At 37.4% G+C, this 21,892-nt stretch overlaps 3 protein-coding genes across 4 annotated transcripts; all 3 read right to left on the bottom strand.

Moving 5' to 3' along the window:
* Window positions 1-344: 344 nt before the first annotated feature.
* On the bottom strand, window positions 345-4,089 carry LOC131425737 (uncharacterized; the record flags this gene model as incomplete). Its single annotated transcript, XM_058587848.1, has 1 exon — window positions 345-4,089. A coding segment is annotated over one exon (1,938 nt), but the record flags the coding sequence as incomplete, so codon positions are not given.
* On the bottom strand, window positions 4,084-7,455 carry LOC131438046 (alpha/beta hydrolase domain-containing protein 17B). The gene is made up of 4 exons (XM_058607828.1): window positions 6,830-7,455; window positions 6,041-6,676; window positions 5,845-5,977; window positions 4,084-4,422 (listed from the first exon to the last, which is right to left on the bottom strand). The coding sequence occupies exons 1-4, from the start codon at window positions 6,841-6,843 to the stop codon at window positions 4,339-4,341; spliced, it is 867 nt and encodes a 288-aa protein (XP_058463811.1). The 5' UTR covers window positions 6,844-7,455; the 3' UTR covers window positions 4,084-4,338.
* Window positions 7,456-10,206: 2,751 nt separating this feature from the next.
* LOC131438030 (uncharacterized) lies at window positions 10,207-20,116 on the bottom strand. 2 transcript variants are annotated; one of them, XM_058607818.1, is made up of 4 exons: window positions 19,613-20,116; window positions 15,404-15,585; window positions 15,171-15,335; window positions 10,207-10,813 (listed from the first exon to the last, which is right to left on the bottom strand). In XM_058607818.1, the coding sequence occupies exons 1-3, from the start codon at window positions 19,896-19,898 to the stop codon at window positions 15,174-15,176; spliced, it is 630 nt and encodes a 209-aa protein (XP_058463801.1). In that variant the 5' UTR covers window positions 19,899-20,116; the 3' UTR covers window positions 10,207-10,813; window positions 15,171-15,173. The 2 variants fall into 2 exon arrangements, with proteins under 2 accessions (XP_058463801.1, XP_058463795.1); XM_058607812.1 differs by having other exon boundaries at window positions 10,211-10,813; window positions 15,234-15,335.
* Between the last annotated feature and the right edge of the window lie 1,776 nt (window positions 20,117-21,892).

The raw sequence follows: 21,892 nt of genomic DNA, 5'->3' as shown, positions 1-21,892 counted from the left end.
TGAATAGCTTTGAAAATTTGTTCTATAAAATCAATCCGTCTTCTCTTGCTTCGCAACACTTTAATTTTTAGTTTTTCGTATGGCAAAATCATGACTTCGATCAGAGCAGATTTGTTACTTCGTATGTTTTTACACTGGCAACTGATCGAAACAATTTAATTTGTCGAGGGTTAAAGCCAGGATTGCGATACTAGATCTGCAAGGGTCAAAATGAATAGGTAAGGAGGTTTTGGAAGAACAAAGAATTCTGATCCTGAAGCTGACCGCCAATGATTAGTAGAAAAAATGATGTCATCAAATTTTGCTCACCTTCAAGGCAAGGGAATCAGTAAATTTTGCACATGTTTGTATAAGAAAAAAATATTTATTCACATTACAATAATGTCTGTCGTATGCAAGTACATAATATGTGTATGGGTGTGTGGTTGCATTTCTGATTTAATTCTGTGTATAGTTCAATTCTCAGTTTGCCACATATCCTTCCAGTAAATCCTTGTTCGTTGGCTACCATTCAGTTATTTTACTTGTTTTTGTTAATATTTTTGTTTATTTCTGACTGAAAGACTGCTGCTAAATATGTTTTTGTAAATTGTTCGAATGCTTGATTTTGTTTAACTAAAGTTTCCTCTAACTGAAGTTGAGTCCATTATACACATTTAGTAGTGATATTTGTTCGTTCAAAATTCATATGAATTTACGTCTGTCTTAATTTACTTATTAATTATGCTATCTTTAACTCGGTGCGTCTATTGAATTATATCAAATGACCGCTTGTTGCTATGGTAAATCCCGGGATATTGAATATTAATGATTTCAGTGGCTCGCAGATGTTGGCACAATTTTAAGTTCATCAATCAGACGAGAATGTATGCGTTGCCAACGCTTTAAATAAGCCCTATCCGCCTTGTATTGACAATTTTGGGTTTTCCTGTTTATCAGCAGTATTCGAAGGGAAATTGTGTCAGATTTGTCAGAAAGTGTAGCTCAAAGAACTGCTTTCACTTGCCCACTGATGCAGTAGGACTTAGGCGGTATTATATTATTAATGTTTATCGTATTTTATCCTAAGTTGAAATGTTTGAAGGTTCGAATAGTATTTACAAGAGATTAAACTTTTTATACAAATAGATCGATTAAAATAGAATCATTTCTTCGAAATGTTGGCAGTTTAGGTGAATCAGTATTCTAAGAAATTGGAAGTCAGGGTGGTTCTCTTCGCTCGCACGTGTCCAGAATATGATTCGAGGCTTAATTTCTTCGTTTCGTTTTTTCAAAGTTACGTTTCTACGCACCAGATTCTGTTTCAAGAAATTGGAAGTCAGGGTGGTTCTCTTCGCTCGCACGTGTCCAGAATATGATTCGAGGCTTAATTTCTCCGTTTCGTTTTTTCAAAGTTACGTTTCTACGCACCAGATTCTGTTTCAAGTTTTAGAGCCTCTGCTGGGAAGATAACTGAAGAAATTTTGCGCACATGTTAAATACGCAACGTTTAACCGCAGTTCCGGTTATGAATTGAACTGAAATCAATCAAAATGTATTTAGAATATAAATGTGATTTGTGAACAGCAGTAGAAACTTTACCAACATTAAATTTTTAACGAACCACCAACTTGTTGGGAGAACTGCTTTATGAATGTAATTTTCACTTTCAGAAGAAACTGGTTTTATGACTTCCCGAAGAGGGGGGGAAATGATATCAGTAACAATTTAAACTAGATTTACCTTCCTTTAAGTATGCAGCTGACCTACCGATACGTTCATCACCCTCGATATATCTAACGTGTTGTGTTTCTCCTATTATCTATTTACTTTACAGATTGGCATGACAAAAACAAAAATCAATAATGATCATCATGGCGCGGTCCCACTTTATTTCTACATTTAGAATTGCACTAGTTCTCCGCAAGCCTTTTTTGTTCGAATAACGATCTGTTGATATTCTAGGGACAAGCTGTGAGTAGGTACTTGCGGAATAATCTAACAGCGTCATCTCCACGTTACGATGATTATCGATTACAATTTCGACTAGCTATCGGTGTCTATGTTCTAGTTATAATTAAACAACAAGACATCAACACTCAAATGCAGGAACCAAAACGGTAAACCGAAAAAATGTCGCTACATAGATTTTGCCTATAATCCGTCCGTGCTTCAGCATCGTGTCTCAAGTATTGGTTCGTTAATCATTGTATGCGACGAAGCTCGCTTCTGTGATTGTGTTGTTCCGACAATGCCAGCCGTGGAGATCAGACCTCCGCTTCCGCTATTTTTCTTCTTCTCCAGCGGAATGGTGTCGTTCATAAAACTGGGCGATGGTGTCTGGGTGAGATAACCTGCTCCTAAGCTATTGTATTTGTTCATCTGTTCACTGAGGCGACGTATGTTCAGCTGTAACTCGTCGTCCTTCTGTGACGGTGTGGAAAAACTGTGCCTCGGTTGCAACAGGTTCGGGTTCAGTACGGTTAGTGAGGCTTTCACTAGTTCCGGTTGATTGGTTTGTTGGGATGGCGTTTTCGGAGAATGTGGTGGAATGTTCAATTTGGGTGAGGGCTGCTTTTTGGTCGTTGGAGAAGTTATGCTCGTGGTAGATTTGTAAATGTGTTCGCATTTGGGTTGATTGCTGTGATTACTGTTTCGACTCAGCGAGTTTATCTCGGCGCAAGTACATTTAGTACCGTTGATATTGCAGTTACTAGTGTTTTTTTCGATCTTCAGTGACGATACGGATTTGTTTTTGCTGAGAGTTTTGTCCTTCTCAGCTTGGAAGAACTCTTCATAGAATGCTGGAGATTTCGATCTCTGGAGCTTTGGTCGAGTGATCTTTTTACGTGCATCGAAGTGTAGATCAATTCCCGGAATAGTCAAATTTTTATCGAATTTCGTCAGCGATCGCTGCTGGCACAAACGCATCTGTCTAGAATCCAACAGTTCGTCCCTACTGCGAGCACTACTTAGCGATTTAGCCTGATGGGGGAGCGATCCTTTCTTTTTCACATATCGCTCGTTCAGGTTAATGTTAGACCGCCACACCCAAGGATCGGAGTCTTCCAGATATTCTAGATTAGGTTTGCTAAATGATTTGCTTTCCAGCTCTCTGGGTTTGTGTTGTTCTTTCTTGATAGCTGGTATTGGAGATATTCTACCAGACATGCGGGTCCAAGGATCCGAAGGGACGTATACCAAACAACTTGTGCTTCTGTTAGTGGCTGTTGTCAAATTACTACCATCTTTTGGCTGCAAAGTTCCACAATCGGACAGATTCGGGGAAGTAATTTCACTGTGCGCTTTGTCCTTGTCTTTTTCACTGCTTTCGTCGAATTCTTCGTTCGGAGATAACTTCACCGACACAATATCGTTCTCATCGGATACCATAATCGAGTGTTGATGTTTTACCGGAGGTCTTGGCGATAGACTCCGTGTCGTGCAAAGTTGTTTCTGTGGTTTACTTTCTCCCAGCGAATTAGATTTCTCCAAAATGCGTTCATTTCGTACTGGAACCAGCTTATTGGGACTTACTTTCGGCGATGGCTGTTGTTTTATTGGACTAGTGCTTGCGGTTTTATTTCCTGAATTGATACTCAATGTCGACAGACGTTTGTAGTGGCTTACTGTTTTTGGTGAGCAAGGAAAGTCAAATTTCGTGTCCGTTGAAGCTTCCGCACATGGGCTTTTGGGACTTTTGGGACTCCGAGGGCTTCTTGGTTCCAATGTTCGGAGAGGGCTGTTCGATTTCGGTGAAGTAGAAGCATCCTTGTATTTGGAAGAGTTGTACTTCTTCTGGGCTCGTTGAACATCGGAAGCCGCCAAATTTCGTTTGCATTTTTTACAAGTGGTTCCGTCGATTGAATTTGGACTAAAGATTGCACAGGAGCACTCGTCATTCAGTCTGTTAAGCAAGTCTAAACTCTCGGTACTGGCATTTCGCTTTGCCGGCAACACTTTGACCGGGGGAAGCGACTGATGGGGATTTTCGTAGGACGCCAATTCTTTCCGTACTGTGCTGCTGATGGTACTATGCGTATGAGATCGTTGATTTCTTGCCTTGCCACAGTTACAACTGTAAGCAGTGCTAGGTCCTGCTAACGAATGCTATAATAGTTTTTCGCTGGTCGAGGCACTGGCCACTGCACTGTTCGAACTGGCAGTTGAGCTTGCGCCGACGTTTTTTGAAGATTGACCGACCGAAGACTCTCCACCGGCAGTCGAAGGAGGTTTGCTGTCTGCCGAGCTGCTGTTGCTTGGTTCGGTGGTCGAATTAGTTTTTGCTCCCGGAACACTTTTAGGACTTTTGCTTGCTGCCGACGGTGGCGGTTGCTGCCCGGAAGCGTTCTTTAATTGTCAGTTGTTCAGTTCTATTGCGATAAATTTCTTCAAGCGGTCCAGATATTGGTTGTACAGCTCAACGTCATTATGGCCTGCTCCCTGTAAGTTAGTAAAGAAACAGAAGTTAGATGTAATTTGAAATTTACAATTCTTAACGAATACAATTCTCGCTGAACAGCTATTCAAATGACGAAATATCTAACTTTCGGGTATACCAAATCACACAACAATTTGTGTGATTATACACAAGTCACTGATTATACACAAGGCGTCGACTGAGCTCTACCGTCTTCCGCGGTAGTAGCAGAATGAGAGGGTGCGAACGAGCTAAAGCAAAATTAAACATCTATCGCAAATATCAGTTTTGTGGGGTGGCAAATAACAAAGAAAGAAACGTCGCGACTGCCTTAGGCGAGACAGGAACTTGGTGCAGACCTAACGAGGATAACGATTGGAAGCTCGGCACATGGAACTGTGAATCGTTTGGATTCCCAGGGTGCGATCGAATACTGCACGATGAGTTGCAAGCTCGCAAATTCAGGAACTTTGTTGGACGGGACTGAAAGGTGTGGAAAAGCGGGCATTGAGCGGCTACCTTCCGCCAAAGCGATGGTACATTTAGTGTACTAGGAACTGACTTCATAGTGTTGGACCAGATGCGTCAGTGCGTAGTTGGATGGATAAGTGTGTTGCTGATTAAAGACCGTTTCTTAAATTACAGCATTATAAACGTACACTGCCTACATGAGACGAGACCCGATGAAGAGAATAAAACATTTTACGTGCAGCTGGAACGCACCTAGGCCAGCTGCCCACGATGAAATGTAAAACTTGTCATCGGCGATATGAAGGATCAGATAGACCTAGAGGTAATGTACAGACATCGGGCTAGAAAACCTGCACACGGCTACCAAGAACAGTTTTGAAGCACCTTCTGTCCCCGCCAAGATATCCACAAAACGACATATAAATCTCCTGGTCATTACACGGAAAACCAAATCAAGCAGTTTCTCATCTATGGGCGATTCTTCACGTCTACATTGTCCGCACCTACCACAGTACCAACATAGATTCAGAACAATATCTTGTCGCGGTTTGTATGCGCTCAGAACTATCGAAGGTGCACAACACTCGTCGCACGTACACCTTGACTTCTGAGCTCCCATTTTAGTGGCTTTTTACGACATGAAACAGGAAACCAGTGAATCAATTCTTGGCTGAAATAATTCCGTCGGATGTCCCACGGCCTACCTGTTTGGTGGACTTATTCCACCCAGACAGGTGGACCATAGCGTTATTCTTAGCCTGCTGGGAACCGCTACCGACACTACACGGCTATCCAGGCTGCTTAGAAAAGGGAAATTGACATTGGCGATGACACATGTATGTTCTATGAGAAGGTGAACCGCTCACGTAGAGGCCACACACCACAGGTCGAAATGTGCAGAGATACCGGTGGTAACCTTCTCACGAACGAACATGCAAAATAAAGGGCAGTAACAACTGACAATGTTCACTTACCTCAACCCACAGCGGTTCGACTGCCTTCGGGCATTTCTCGTAAATGCTTAAACCGTGTGAAAAATCGATCACTTCATCTTCGGTGCCGTGGATTACCAGAACGGGTGAACTGATTTTGGAAACCTTGTCAATGCTGAAAATGATCACAGTTTGCTAATTAAACAAACAAATCTAATTCCAGCTATCGACGTCTTACCTCGGGAATACATCGAAGAACCACGTCCGTTTTGTGTTTGGAAATGCAACTCGCATTCCTGACATTAACGGAGAGTGAAGTATGACTGCTCCGACGTCGTACCGGGAAGCTAAATCTACAGTGGGAACAGTTCCGATGCTTTGTCCGTAAAGGATAATATTCTCCGGGCTGATACCGAAGCGAGTCCTGAGCGAATGCCACGCTGCGTCAATATCGGCGTAAAGGTTCTTTTCTGAAGGCTTTCCTGTGCTCATGCCATAACCCGAATAGTCATAGCTAAAAATATTACAATTGATTCTCAGCCCAAGGCCGAGATAGAAACTGCTCATCTGTCCCAGATCCACGGCATTGCCGTGGGAAAACAGCAGTGTGTATTTGGCGTTCGGAGCACATCGAACGTAGATGCAAGATAGTTTGTTGCCACGCGAGGTACGCGTGTAGAATCCTTCTACGTTTTCTTTCTCCCGTTCGGAGTATGGCCACTCGGCGCGTTCGTTAAAACTGACCAAATACTTGGCTTTACTCTCATCGATTGGTGTCAAATTGTATGTCGGCTCTGGGGGAAGGAAGGCAAGTTTGGCGGCAATTCGCCCGGGGAATGGTGGACAACAAAACAAGCAACATAGTTCACCGAAGCTGAAAAACAATTGAAGAGCATATTGAAAATTATTCTGCACTCGACCGAGCATGTCAGAGCTGTCGAATGAAACATTGATCGATATTACAACTCAAACCCGCCTATACTCCATTATAGAAAACAGCTCTACTTAAATCGGCACAAAAACTTACCTTAACCCGTTCATTATTGCACTTGTCTAAATTCCACTGTAAATGTTCGCTATAGTTTTTCCAATGAACACTATTCTGCCTAGACTGAGCCTACAGGTTGCGGTGATAGGGTTAACAGTTACTTATCTGGTACTTCTTTTTGCTTGACCTCTTCCTACCAGTCTAGACTTTACCTACTTGCTATCACAATGATTCATTTAATATGTTATTTCATTCTCCATCTAGACATATTCGTTATTCTAAAAGTGCCCAAATGTCCTGAATGCGGAAGAATTCAGCTTCGATTAACAATATTTTTTCCATCAGACAGATGTACATATTAGTCATGAGAAAAAATCATTTTTTCTCTTCCTTCATACGTCTCAAAAGTCGAGACGAACTGACAACAGGAACAACACAATCGACACAAAGAGCCACTGTGCGCAGATTTGATGATGGTAATTCAAAACTTGAAAATATTTGAGTTACTTCCAGAAAACTGTTACTATTTCCCTGTTTATTGAAATTGATCTTTTCAAACAAGAAACAGTCAATATTAACGGAAATTACAGATTTTCTACACTTTCTACGAAAGAACTAAATTCTGCAGCAACACACACCACCAACAATTCGTGGGTTGATTTTTATCTTCCCTTTTGACACGATAATTCTGACAGTTGGGAACAAAGTAGCTATCATTCGTACAGGTGATCTGCGGTTTGTTTCCCGAGCAGAGATGCCAGATTTTCATACTATCAGAAACTGTTAAAAATATAACGTCTAGAATTTGAATCGGAATTTGTGATTTCATTGTGATTTTAAAATAGATATGGTTTCCATCATATTGAATTCCGATTAATTTCCAGACGATTTAACAGAAAAGTATTTCAATGAAAAAGGATAAGGGAGTTAATAAAAATATCGTATGTGCAAAAGAAATATGATGCCTATTTAAAACAATAAATCCCCCGGTGAACGACCAAAATGTTTAAAACCGGGGTAAAATAAATAATATAAAAAAAAACAATAAATAAAATAAAACAACAATAATTCCAAGTGAAAATTAGTGTTTTTTAAACCAATTGCACCAATTACCACAATAATGTCTGTTTTTTTATTCCAACTGATTATACTTGTTGAAACAAATGATTTTATTTAATTTGTATTTGGTAAGTTTTATATTGAATTACTGATTTTATATTGATCTGGATTTTCGTTTATGCCAAGGAAAAAATAGTTCAATTTATGTAAGATCTAATTCGTATGAAAATCCATCTACATATCATAATGTAGTGCAGATTATTTTAAAGAAATCGTTAGTAAATTTAAGAATTATCGTTGAATTTGTGATTCTTAGTGTCAGTAGTTATTATTCTAATCATGCAATGATTCTGTACGCTATGAATCGGCTGCAAAGTCGGTTGGAGCAGAAAGGCCAAATTCCACAAAAGGAATGAAATAGCAAGACTTTGCTATGAAATCCTGTTTCCAGAGCAAGTTAACTTTCTTTGCAAGTAGGTAGTTCCGTTCAATTTGAAATGATAATTATTTCAATTGACAGCGCGTCATTGTTAACATGAATGTAAGTTTATGTTAATAAAAGATCATCATTTTTCGAACAAATCGTCGGTGACATACTTTATTGCCAGCATGGCGTGCTCAGGCGAGTCCGCATCGAATCTTTTACATACAAGTAGGTGAAGCAGCAATTCGCACCTGTTTATTCGCACCATTGACATGACATGTTCAAAGTAAAGCCATGCGATAGCGTTGCTGAACTGAAGACTGTTTTATTTTCATCTCGGCGAAACAGATGCCAAAAACGAACCGCGAAGCGATATTTTACTGACATTTTGGCAAAGTTAGCTTTTTCCCGAATACTCGGTTTATTAATTCTGATTTCTCGGTAATTCAAAATGTTTTACTGATATTCGGTTTTGTGAAATATCGTGTTTACCTGCAATTGGTTGTTTTACCAAAATCAGCAAATCAATGATATCAACTTACCGGAATCTAGAAAAATAGCTTTTATACAACCGAAATTAAAAAGAGTTTCCGAATCTTGGAACTTGAAATAGTTAATATTTTTTTTATTTTCTTCATTAATAATGTCATGCTGTTATTGTGATTTAGAGATTTAGTGCCAATTTTATGTAAAAAATATCGAGTCATTCAGTTCGAGATACAGTTTTGGTAAATGTAAATTTTGTTATGACGCTCCAAAGCAACATATTTTTTTAAAACATAGCTTAAAAAACGTGATTGATAACAACTAATTTCTGGTGGATTCAATATACGCTCCGCAAATTCATTAATTATAAAAATGATCCTTCATGATTAGAATGACCTTTCCTTAACATTTACCTTCCTCGTGTTAGAATTTCTGTTTTCTAAAGTTGCACATTTAGTTTTCCACATTCAAAAGAATTCAAGAAAAAAAAAATTGTTTGCAATTTTTTTTTCAATTTCAGCGCCTCTTTCATCTTTTGATCTTAAGCGGCCGCCTACTTCACCTACGCCGTTATTTGACTATTTGTAGCAGTGTAAAATAATAACTACATCCCGCATACGCATGCCTGTCAGACGGCTGACTAAACGCTGCCAGCTGGAAAAATATGGCTGGCAGACATTCTGGTGACCGGCTGCCTCACCGCTGCCAGGAATACAACTCAAACGATACAACCGTATCCACCAGGATTTTTCCACATTGAAATCTTTGACATTTTCAGCGAAGGTGAGAAGATGAAAACGCTCGGCTAACTTGGATACAGGCGACTTTGTTTTGTCAAATTGGATTTGACAACCGTCACTGAATCAATTTTGGTAGCCTTCTGGTGGCCATGGCTGCCCAGGTAGCCAAAACGCTATGCGGGATAAAGTTCAAAGCATAGACAACTCATAACTCGTTTTAAATCCACGTAATGTTTAAAAATTTCATTATAGGTCCGGATGTAAAATGAACTTGTAGTCATCTCATCAAGGTTATTTCTGATTGTGTTGGTTATTTTCACCCGAAATTATCGTAACATCGTAACAGTACAAAGATTCGTTTTTGTATTGCGTTGGGTGCACAATTCTGTGTTTAGTTTTGGTAATATATATTGGACGTATAAATCAGTACAATACAGTGCGTAAAACCCCGTTCAAAGGAGATACTCTTTTGAAATAATAATAAATCAAGAACTATAATAAAATAATGCAGTTTCTTATTGAGACAAATACTTCCATGATGAGAAGGGTTGTTTTAAAAGAAAACAATAAATATAACATTTCAAATAATATATTTCATCTCTTGAAATAATCACATATTTCTACAGAATCGATTTCACTTTTTTTTTATATACATTGATAACAATGTAATTGACATTTTTGATTTAGCTTTTTCTTTTGTATGCTAAAGCTTTTACATTCTTACTTGTTAATTATAACTATGAAAAAAAGTGTATACATCACTTTTCAATTTTTGAGTTCATTTTAAACATTTAAAAATTGTTCAACAGTTCAAGCGAAACATTTTCATATATTACAGTTATCGACATTTTTCCCAATAAATTTTCATAACTTGAGTTATTTAGATATGCCTAAAAATATGTATATTACTTACAGTAATATTGTTTAAGTTTTAAACACGCTCATTATGAGTTTCTAAATATTAGTTTCATATCAGTTTTGAAACAAAAGTACATCTTCACGCACACTTACAGGCCCGGATGAAGACTAGTAAATAACGCTGTTCACGTCCTTATGCATGCTTGGTAAAATAATCATTTCATGATGGGCAGCTTGAAGAGACGTTGGTGCAGATTCTGCTAAAATGGTTGACCAATTCTTTAAAACTGCAGTAAGGCTCCAACTCAATTCATTGCCTGGTTTAAGAGATGTATACCAGATAAGACGCTCACAAGCTGTTTATCTCGCATTGGGTTGCATGTTTCGTGATTGCATTGCGAAGTAAATGATGGTGGCGCCCATGTTGGTACCTCCCCATTTGGCACATTCCGATATCTGAAAATAAAACAATAAAAAAAAAACAATGGTAAGCCTTGTTGGAATTCAGCTGCAGGTAATATGAAACTATAATACATTATGAAGAGTAAGGAGTGCATTGATATCATTAATAGAAAGATAGCATAGTTGAAGAATTTATGTTTTCTTGTCCTGATTACGTAAAGGTCACAGTAACTGACTTTCAATGTCCAATCAGAGATGTTCAATGGAAAATGAATGATAACAGACAACAATTGCAAGAGCAAATGAAAAATATCTTTTCTTGTGTGAAACCGAGATAAAATAATTTATTTATTAGGTCCGGCTGACATAGCTCCGATAGCGTTCTAAGAAGCATTGAGCAATTGATTGAACTCTTTGGTTCTCTATTTTCTCACGAGACACAATAAAAATGTCAAACTTAATCGAAACGCTATCGTACCGAGAAAATAAAAAGTGTCAGTAATTTGCGACTTTTCACTTAATTTTGAGTTCTCTTTTTTCATTCGTTCATTTCTTTGTTATCAAAACATAATGAGAAAAATCACCCAACAGAAAGATTTTCCTTCGATGAACTAAAATGAAGTAAACCACAATCAAATTTAAGATGGAACGGAACTCTGAAATTAGGTGGAAAGTACTTAAAATTCTTTTCGGTTCCATGTCAGTTACATTCAATGGGTAAAACTACTGGGAATAAGTGTGTCGGAGCCCGCCGTTTGCATGTGCCTGAAAGATTTCCCCCCAGACGCCTGGCAGCTTCTGCCAGATTTCTGCAGAATTTCCAGCAACTAGTCGTTGGGGGTTAAATCTGACGATTATGGTGGATGCGGGAGCAGTTCGAATTTCAATTCTTTTAATTTTGCCATCGTAGCGAACAACAGCCTTATTTGAACGAGCAAGGTGTGGTGTTTCATTTATGTTATACCGTTTAAATTCAGCATATATGCCAATAATGATTGATTTACTTGGAGCAGAGCCTGCAAATTGCCTATCAAGAAATTTTTTTGCCTGCGCATTTTTTTAAAAATAAAAACAGTGTTTTATCAACACATGAAATTTCTCCATTGAACGGCGAATGACCTAAAATGGGTTAAAACCGAAATAAATAAATAATAATAATTTCTCCATTGATTTCAATTTGCCAGAAGTAGCGTCTCTGAAAGCACCATAGCTAACACGCTCATGTACTGAAAGTCATGAGATTTTGACAAATTCTGATATCTATGAACTCCGACAAGAGTCTGGCAACAATGCAACAACCTTTTCTGAAAGAGAATTTCGCCTAGCTATTATTAACGTTCTGTTTCTGCCGGATTTTTTCCATACAAGACTGGCAGAACCGTTTTCAATCGATTCTTCGTTTTTGGCACCTTTGGTTTCTTTAAATGAAGGGCAATAACATAGCTTTTGCACTATCAAACATGATACGCAAAGCTTCATTTCTCAATACACCAGTATTTTCATTTCATTTACATGGTTTCAAGACTCGTTTTTATTGTTGGAAGTACATGCAAGATTAACGAATATCAAATGAAGTCGAACAGAAATAAAGAAGGAAGAGCGATTTTGCGAGGCGTCACGTGGCGAAAGAATGACGCATTTTATCCTGCAAAATATTGACAGTTGCCGGAATCTTTCTAGGCTTCTGCCAGCAGCCACAATTTCTCACAAGCGGGCCAGTGAGAAATTCAAACGACCGATGAATTTCAACGCTTTTCTCAGAAACAAAATTTAGCCTTGTCCAATACAAAAAAGACGTGACACCCCAAGTAACAATTTTAATGTTAATAAATCTTGCATTAAAACTTTAAACTCCACGAAAGCCTACTGAAAACCTCTATAAGAGCATGTTCCTGCCAAGTGGACCATTCTTCATATGGTTTATAAAGCAAAGTGAAGAATTAGCATAAACCTGCGTTAAAACTCCAAATTCAAGAAAATTTTGAAACCAGCTTTACGATCAACATTTAATTTATTCGGAAGGAATGAATTCCGCTATGAATAAATTGTCGTTTTGATAATATTTTTCATGGCTATGTGTGTGTCATGTCTGCTTTGAATGCAACCAGTAAGAATATATTAGGTTTCTTTTACAAGTTTTAGGTTTTTTCCGAACTTAAAAACTTCATGCGCTTTTATTTTTATCGTGTATTTTTTTATAAAAAAAAGAATTATAACTAATCGCCTTGAAATAAATGCAGTTTTTCGAGAATCTCCATGATTTTTGAAAATTATTTTTTGTGATTCTTCGTCATTTTTGTATAAAACTATTTCGTGGCATTAAAACTTGTGTATACGTTCTGAAAATGAATTATTAAAGCCCATCATTTTTATTCGTTTTTGCATTTCGAAGTATATTTGATGTCAATAAATGCTACGGTATAGGACATCATAATGGCGGCCATGAAATTTTCTTTAATGCAATTTACGCCTAACCCAAGAAGCAATAAATCAAATAGCCCACAACAAATGTGTCATAAATGTACTTTAGAACCCTCAAATTTGCTCTGAGTGAAACTGTTATCCAATGAACACACACACACACAAAACTAGATTTATGAAAGAATTTAACTGACAATAATGTTTTAAAGAAAATGTTTGAAAGCAATATTAAGAGTGTTTGCATGGTTTTATTCTAGCACACATTGTTTTATTTTTAGTCCAGTTGTTAGTCTGGGTAAAAAGTTTTATAGAAGCTTTAAAAACTATGATATTACTTGTCAAAAGAGACATTCATTATAGTCGTCATAAAACAGGTAGTGATTGAAAAATCAATTACAAAACTCCTATAAATTACAATCAAAACCAGCATTCGAATTGTTACTTGGGACATTTCAGCACCAAGGATTTAAATCGAATTACTGGTTAAAAATACATGAAAATTGAAGTATCTTAAGAATGAAACAACAGGCGCATAAGTATCATTTCATGCGGAATTAAAGCAATGATGACACTTCTTAATCAGATTGATACAAGTCTTGATAGTCAATTCATTGTTCTATGAAGAAAAATTGGATTTTGTTTATAAGCATATTCATCCTAGATTAATTCCAATTGATGAGGAATAGAAAATCATTGGAAATTTAATGTTTTTGAAAAACGAAAATGTAACTATTTTGTCTGCAATATTCGCAAAACTAGCTCAATACATAGAAACAATTCTTTGTTCTTAAGGATTAGCCAAAGAAATTGAAGAAACAGATTCTATTCCATTTGAAATCACATATGCAAAACTGCTTTGAGGGGATTAATTCATGTTAACCTGACCAGTTTTTTTTAAATTTTCATTGATTTAAAATCTGTGTATAGAAAGCTCTATACCATCGTTGACCAATCGATAATGTTTTTTTTATCATCAATGTTTTTGTTGATGCGTAATAAAGGAAATCAACAATACTATACAACGCCAAAAATACCAAAATAACAGGGAACCCGTGACCGGTTGGCTGACAATCTGTTTAATTACTCGTGAACAAGAGTCAGGTGCGACACATTATTGCGACTGAGAGATAATTTTGTTGCATTGTGATTATTTGATACGGCAGACCTCTTTTTAATGATGTCATTCCTAGCCCCCCTCTTGTCAGCCTACAATTTACGATTACGTCCATAATAATTAGAGTGATTATTCTCCAATTTAATTCGTAGGAAACCATGTGAATTTTGGAATTGGATCTGATCTTACGATTTTGCTTAACATGGGTATTGTGTTACGGGAGCATTTATTTAAGTTTGCTATTCTCGTACACAAGATTTAGTCATTTCTGAAGGTATGTTTATTTCTCCTACTTGATTTGAAGTACCACTTGTCCTATCTCGCGTGTGTGTTATCGTTAGGTTGTTATCTTCATTGCATTGACTGTAATAAATGATTATTTGATTGTTTTTCTGCAGTAACCGGAACGGCATTATCTTCGTATTTCTGTAAAGTTTTCTAAATTATAACATAGTGTGGATAATATTAATAACAATTATTGAAAGAGTTGAAACAAGATTTCAGAAATTCATTGGACATTTTGTAAAACGCCCGAAAATTCATTTAAATCATTATTGAATCATTCAAATAAATGAAATGCCAAATATTTCGGTAATTAAACTTAACTATTTTGTTGACATCCGTACCTTTAGGTACCGCTGTGATGAAATGTTATTTTTACTAAAAGAAATCAGTTACCGAGCTACCGAGCTGATGAATAGCTAAGATCGGTAATCCAAGTTAAGTGCTTGTTTCATGATAAACACAAACCAATTCCTTGAGATGATTACCTTAGCTATTACCATAAACTAAACTAATCACCAGTACAAAATACCACCACCTAGAGCAACGGAGTAATGAACGAATAGCAAAATAGGAAGGAAAATAGATAAAAACCTCTCAAAAGTAAGTCTGCGTCCCGCTCAGCGCATCTTCGAACCGTCGCATGAAAACACTTACTTGTCGCTTCCGGTTGTCCTGCGGTCGGTCACCGTACCGGCAGAACTCGGCAAAATGCTGGCTGTTATGGAAGGGCATTTTTGTTTTATTTGCATATTTGATCTGAAAGCAGTGAGAGTGTTTGGACATTAGATTCGAGTCCACATATATGGGTTTTTATTTGGGCTCACCTGTGCCAGAATGTCTTTTTCGTTGTGAGGTTTCTTACTTTTGTCACATAAATTGTTGATTCGGATTCGGTAACCTTGTTTCCATAACTGATCTAGTGAGGTATTGTAGATTTTCAACCGTTTGTGGCTGTCAGACAGTTTGACAGAGTAGATTTTGATGCAATCGGCAGTGGGTTTGGTCACTGTAAATTAAAAACTAATGAATATATTTCTGATTCATTTTAAATATTTTTTTTAAATTTAAGTGGTTTATGTGATTGTTAGAATAAAATTATCATCCGTAGATTACACTTCACAAGCAAGAAATAAGAAAAAAAGCTTGAAAAATATACGCAACGACTTCTCCTTCTTCGCCATGCAGATTTCGGTGTTTTTTTTACGTGCTGACCCGTGACTTCGTGTCGACAACGTAATATTACTTAAGTTTCGATCACGATTTGTACAATGAGCAAAATAACAAAGAATGAACATCAATATACACTCTTAATTATAAATCAGTTCTTTATAACACTAAGGAACAAAGTTTTGTTTTACGCCGGAAAAATCTGCAATTCTTAGGGCATATTCGGTAGTGTTCTAGTTCTAGATGCATAATTTATATTAGTTACAAAATGTAAACCTGAATTTCACAACAAGAAAAATTGACAGCCCCATCAGCGTTTTACTCGTGTTTCAAATATACAAAAAGTAGAACGGCATCGTAGACCAGTTTTGAATTTTAAAGAAGAACTTTTCGAATAAATAAAACTAAAATGGCTTGCTGGGGATAGGTTTGTTTCAGTTTCAATTATATTATAGAACACCCCATATGAATCTTGCAGCTGCTGAATTTGCTCTTAGTCATCCTCTTTTGCTTGCTAAAGAGCAATTAGGTTTTTTTATCGTGACGACACAAATGAACAAGTATTCATCCTGGACAGTTCAGCGGTACTGTTTACAAACAAGCTTAAACAAAAATCGAAGAGCACATCTAAAACAATCATCTTTACACTTTGCAACTAGTCACTTTTATTTAATAAATATTAAAAACGAACCGTATTCAATCGTGAACAAATGTTTTAAAACTTTATTTAGGCGATACGGACCGTAAATAGTCAAAAAGTGTTCATCCGATTGAGGTTAGCAATGACGGTAAAAAACCTAATAAAACAATGCTCGCGAACTGGTTTCCACATTCTTATTATTATTCTCGGTTGCGTCATTTCACTTGACATGATGCCGATTGAAGATATTTTCAAACCTTGACCCGGGAAAGTGTGAATAAACGCATTCAAACATGAGGAAGATTATTACTGTCTGTGTACAGAACTGGATCGGAATGGTTTGAATGAACTTTAATGGCGTAGCAACAAAGGCTATTGGCACAATGACGCTTAAATGAAATGTAGGGGCGCTGCTTGTTTCGCGATGATACTTTCAGCAAGAGCTGTCAAATTGGTACGAGAATTCTTAATTACTTCACCTTTTTAACGATTTCTTATCAAAACGGACAAATAAATTTCAAAAAGCATAGTAGTGGAAGAAAAAGTTTTTACTCTGAGGTGATATATGTGGGCTTAATTTATTGTGCGAAAACATCACACATTTCTGAAGATTTCCCGGTACGTAAACTCGCATAATAAAATACTTCAATGTACTTGCTTATGCCAATTTTAACCAATCACGAGCTAGTCCAAAACTAGTTCTAAAAGCGAATACACAGGTCCAGGCCGAAAGCAACAACATGAATTTTTTTGACTCTTGGCTCAATTAAACATTTGACGGAATTTGAAACATTTTGTAAATTGAGACCTTGGTGTATTAATTTTCCCTAGCAAATTGAAGACTTTCTGGGTTTCATTGTCTGTGATCGATTTTAGAAATCTGTGCATAAAATTGGATATCTGTGAAACACAGATCTATCTCTGGTCATTCGCATCGATTCAACCTCTTCGAGACCGCAAACCAGAAACATATTGTTTTTAAATTGACCATTAAGGCTGTGAACCATTCCGCGGTTAATTTTAACTCTTGGTTGAAATCTGACACTCGAGTGGTTATTTTGATGTTGTCATAAATAACCCTGCTCGAAAGCATGGTTATTTTTGACAGATCGATGGTTATTTTCCAACACTGAAAAAAATCTTGCAAAGAAAATTCTATTATCAATTCTTTAGTCAAAATTATTTCCAGTGCAAAATAAACGCAAATTACTTTGCACCCGTCAAACTGTGAAATAGGCCGCAGTTTTAGTAAAATTTAACTACTCGACACAAAATAACCACTCAAGTGTCAGATTTTAACCAAAAGTTAAAATTAACCGCGAAATGGTTCACAGCCTAAATGGCAATGCTTTTATAACCAGAAAAATTATGCAATGATACTTTGTATTAATTGACGTCTTTGTCTTCAAAACCTCGTGTTTCATTCGAAACAACTAAATATAAACTATAAAAAAACTACTACAAAAAATGTAAATCATTTACTCTAAAATTTCAGTCATCTTTGACAGATACATACTTGTTGATGCTTTTAGTGAACATACAAATAATTCTTGTCGCTGGAGAATATCACCTTTTAAATCTGTAACTGCCTTAAATTTACCAAGCGATTTATTTTTCTATTCGCTCTAATGCTTGATATAAAAATTATGTAAACTTCAGTACAACAGACAGCTACGGGGCTAGAACAACTATCCAACTACTGGCAGAGATGTCAGGTAAAATTTTTACGTCTGCATACTAGAAACCCTCCAATGCACGTGTTAAATTTTATGAGCATGACGAGAAAAAAGAAAGTAGAAGCCCAACACAATTTTAAAATTTACAATTGGACGATAAACAAAGTTCAAGTTTCGAAAATCGGTAAAAACAGCTAAATTGCAGAGTCTGCTTACAAAAGAAATCGGAAAATTTTCATGCAAATCTGCAACCTGGCACCTGGGATTCTGACGCTAATAATTTCGCTATTCTGTGGCGATTCTGTCGCATTCTATGCCCCGCTGAAAACCAAAATAGTAGAAAATGAAGTTACACAGAATTTTTCACAAAATGTCTGAAATTTGTACTGTTTTATAAGTTTTTTTTCGCAGTATAAGAAAAAAATCGAATTGTCAAAAATAACCATGCTCTCGAACAGGGTTATTTCTAACAATGGATTGAAAAACTACTTGCCATCCAGGTATTATGATTTCTGTAATAATATCGAAAGTTTAAGTTAAACAAACATGAATGAAGAAAGTTCTCGGGCTCAAATGAGCAGTATTTTGTATCAGTTCACCCTATGCAGTATTCTGATCGTGTAAACATCAGTTCCTAATTTTTCTCAAATGATCTTTGTACCTACAATAGTTTCAAATGACGAAGTGCATTTTCGCTCATACTATTGCAACAGTATGTGCATGATTCGTCATGGCCGTAGTTCCCGATTAAGATACACGGAATTTGTTTATAACCTTGAGACAGTTGTTTAAAATTTGGTGATTCGAAAAACATCGAGGTTATTTTTGTCTTCGAGCCAATATCAGGACGCGTTCCGAAACCAGACCGTAGAGAGTGTTGGTTGCTGTCAAAACGACATTTCTGTTTCGTTTCTTCTGCAACTCTGCCGAATGCACTACGATATCGGTTCAACCTTTCGTATTATTTATTCAAATTATCTCATACATTACAACAATATCAGCGGACCGTCGTCACGCGTTCGAGTGCAAAATTGTAAACAAGTCTCCGAGCACGTCCACCAGCCGAGCCACACACATTAAACATTACAATCAAGGCATTTCCACTATCTCGGGTCTCCCATGGTCAGTGACATGTGTTGGTTTACGCGACCGGCGAACCGCTGGCTGTAAGTTATTTTTAGAATAGCTAGACTATGGATGCGATGGTTGGTTAAGGGCGTATCCAGTCATGTATCGGAATGTATCGGCTATAGTCAGTTTAAGTTGTTCCCGGTGCAAAAACAAATGGAACATTTCTCTAACCGAAGATATTTATTTTGCCTGGTGCTTCAAGCTTTACTACGCCCTTTGTGTGCGTGACACATGTCTGGTTTCCCCGAGTGCGCTAGAAAATTCATCAGCGTACATCGCAACTTTCACTTTTTTACTTGTTCTACAGTTAGACCGCACTACAGTAATAAACAAACACATTACTGAGCGTGTTTTCCCTCGCCTACCCCAAAACACGCTAGTAGGTTGGGTGCATCATTGCATATCAAGCGTACACTTACATTTCTTCGTCTCGATAGCCGTTACACCAAACCAGCTCTCACCGGTTTCGGGGTGCCGCAGCTCAACGACGAAACCGGCCTCAATCACTGCACAGAAGATGCGCTCCTCGCCCGGATCGAACCATTTCGATTCGCGTAACTTCTGAATTGCCACCGTACTGCCGAAGGACGAGCTTTTACCGGTACTGCTAGACCCACCGGCCCACCACTTTCCGAAGGATATGTTCAAACTGTTCCGCCGTTGCAGAGTGTCCATGGTTGTTTTAGCTTTTTCGAATAATCGCATTCGGTAACTGTATAGTCTGTGGGTTTGTTTCTACCTTTCAACTTTCAGGCCAAACAGTGTTCACTGTTCACTTCACTGTACAAATTGATTCAATACTTTTCGTTTTCCTCTCAATTGTTCACTTTCCTGCACTAGCAGTAGTCAAAACGTTCACCGATATGCAAAAGACGTGTGAATTACTTGCCAGTTCGACGCGATCTGATCGACGCGCGCGACAGTATAAACATCACAAGCTCATAAGCGCCGGACCGGACCGGAGCTCGTTCGAATGGTCGCGTAATCGCTGCGCATAGCACACAACCCACAGTGACAGCCGTCCTGCGTGTGCTCCCTTCACATCCACACCCCGCTGTTTTCCGAGGATATCACTTGAATTGTATGAGGTGACACGGGGGTTGAAACCATTATTCATTGTACTGGCTTGCATGGGTTTGTAAATTGTCTTTTAGCCATCAACAACCTGACGTTTATATTTTTATACGTTGAAAATACTGTCTAATTAGTCTAATTAACTAAAAAGCGATGGATCAATGGCTCCACCTGCTTATTATTTACATGTTATCGATGTTCGTGTTCGTATTATTATAACCTTAAGATGATAAACTAATGAACACGTTTTACAATCGATTAGTATATTCCACTATTTATTCGAAACAAACCTCAAAAAAACTTGTCAAAATTAAAGAACGAGTGTTACGTCGGATTGTCGGTGTTTTATTGTTAATAAATGCGGGTCTATCGGAATGGAGGAGTGAGGAGCTCCCAACCTGGTATAATGTGTTATCTTTAATTTGTTTTCTTCGGACGTTGATAATTATGTCAATCTCTTGACAATATTATCAATTAGTGCGAGTTTGTTTTTTTCTACAAACTGTGAATTGCGAAGTGCTAATGGTTGGTTGTGGTTGTGAGTTAAGGAACTCTTGGCTGAGATAACTCACATAGATGATTATGAGCAATACCCCAAGCAAACAGGATCATTGTCAGCAGAATAGAACGTTCAAAGTGCTAGAGCGCTTTTATTTACTGTTCACTTTTATGAGTTTCTTGTTAGTTATGCGGTACTGTCGCGATACCCTATAATTCGCTCATGTTTGAGCTTTTAGTTCAAATATTGAGCTACTGTCATGGTCATTTCTTTCCAAATCGAACGAGCTCTAACTTAACAAAAAACAGAAACTGAAACTATTTTTAATCTTGCTGGAAGAAAATCTAATGTACTGAAACAGTGATTAAATACGTCGTACATACTGTGAAAAGGTTCGTTATATAAAAGATAGATATCCAATTTTAGTAATTGTAAGAAATTGAAGTAATCGATTAGTGATTGATGTAGTAAGTCTGTCAAAAAGCTTCCGGTCTGACAAAGAAATCAACACTTTTTTTTGAATTTCGATTTCATTCATCAATGTACCTCGACCTGTATTTCGCGTTTGGAGGAAAAAGTATAAATTGATGCCGTTCTCGAACATATCAGGTGTACCTTGAGGCAGCAACATGGGTCCACTTCTGTTCTCGCTATTTTTTAATAACGCTATTTTGCTGCTCGGTAGTGGCTACAAATTAGTTTACGCCAACGATTTGAAAGTTCACCTTGAGGTACGCTCTATTGAAGGCTGCGTGCGTTTTCAAAAGCTTCTGGATGAATTCGTTACCTGGTGTCGAAGGCATAGCAAAATGTCAGGTCATAACATTGCACCGAATATTAAATCCATTACATTTCGACTATAAAATTGATGGACAAATGCTTCAAAGAGTTGATCGTGTTAATTTCATTGTCGGATAAATTAGAGAAAAAAAAAGTTTCTTTTTGAAGCGCAACACAATTATTTCAACGGTGTCTCAACATTTTTACACCACGCGGCTTTCCCACACGCAGAGAAATTGAGCATGTTTAAAATAACAAATCGATTAGTAGATTTTCGAACTTGATTTCTGTTTATTTCAAGCTAGATCATGATTGTTACAAACCAATTTCGCCCATCAACATTAAA

This window comes from Malaya genurostris, chromosome 1, assembly GCF_030247185.1.
Source record: "Malaya genurostris strain Urasoe2022 chromosome 1, Malgen_1.1, whole genome shotgun sequence".
NCBI classification, from domain to species: Eukaryota; Metazoa; Arthropoda; class Insecta; order Diptera; family Culicidae; genus Malaya; species Malaya genurostris.
This window is presented reverse-complemented; position numbering and strand designations above follow the sequence as displayed.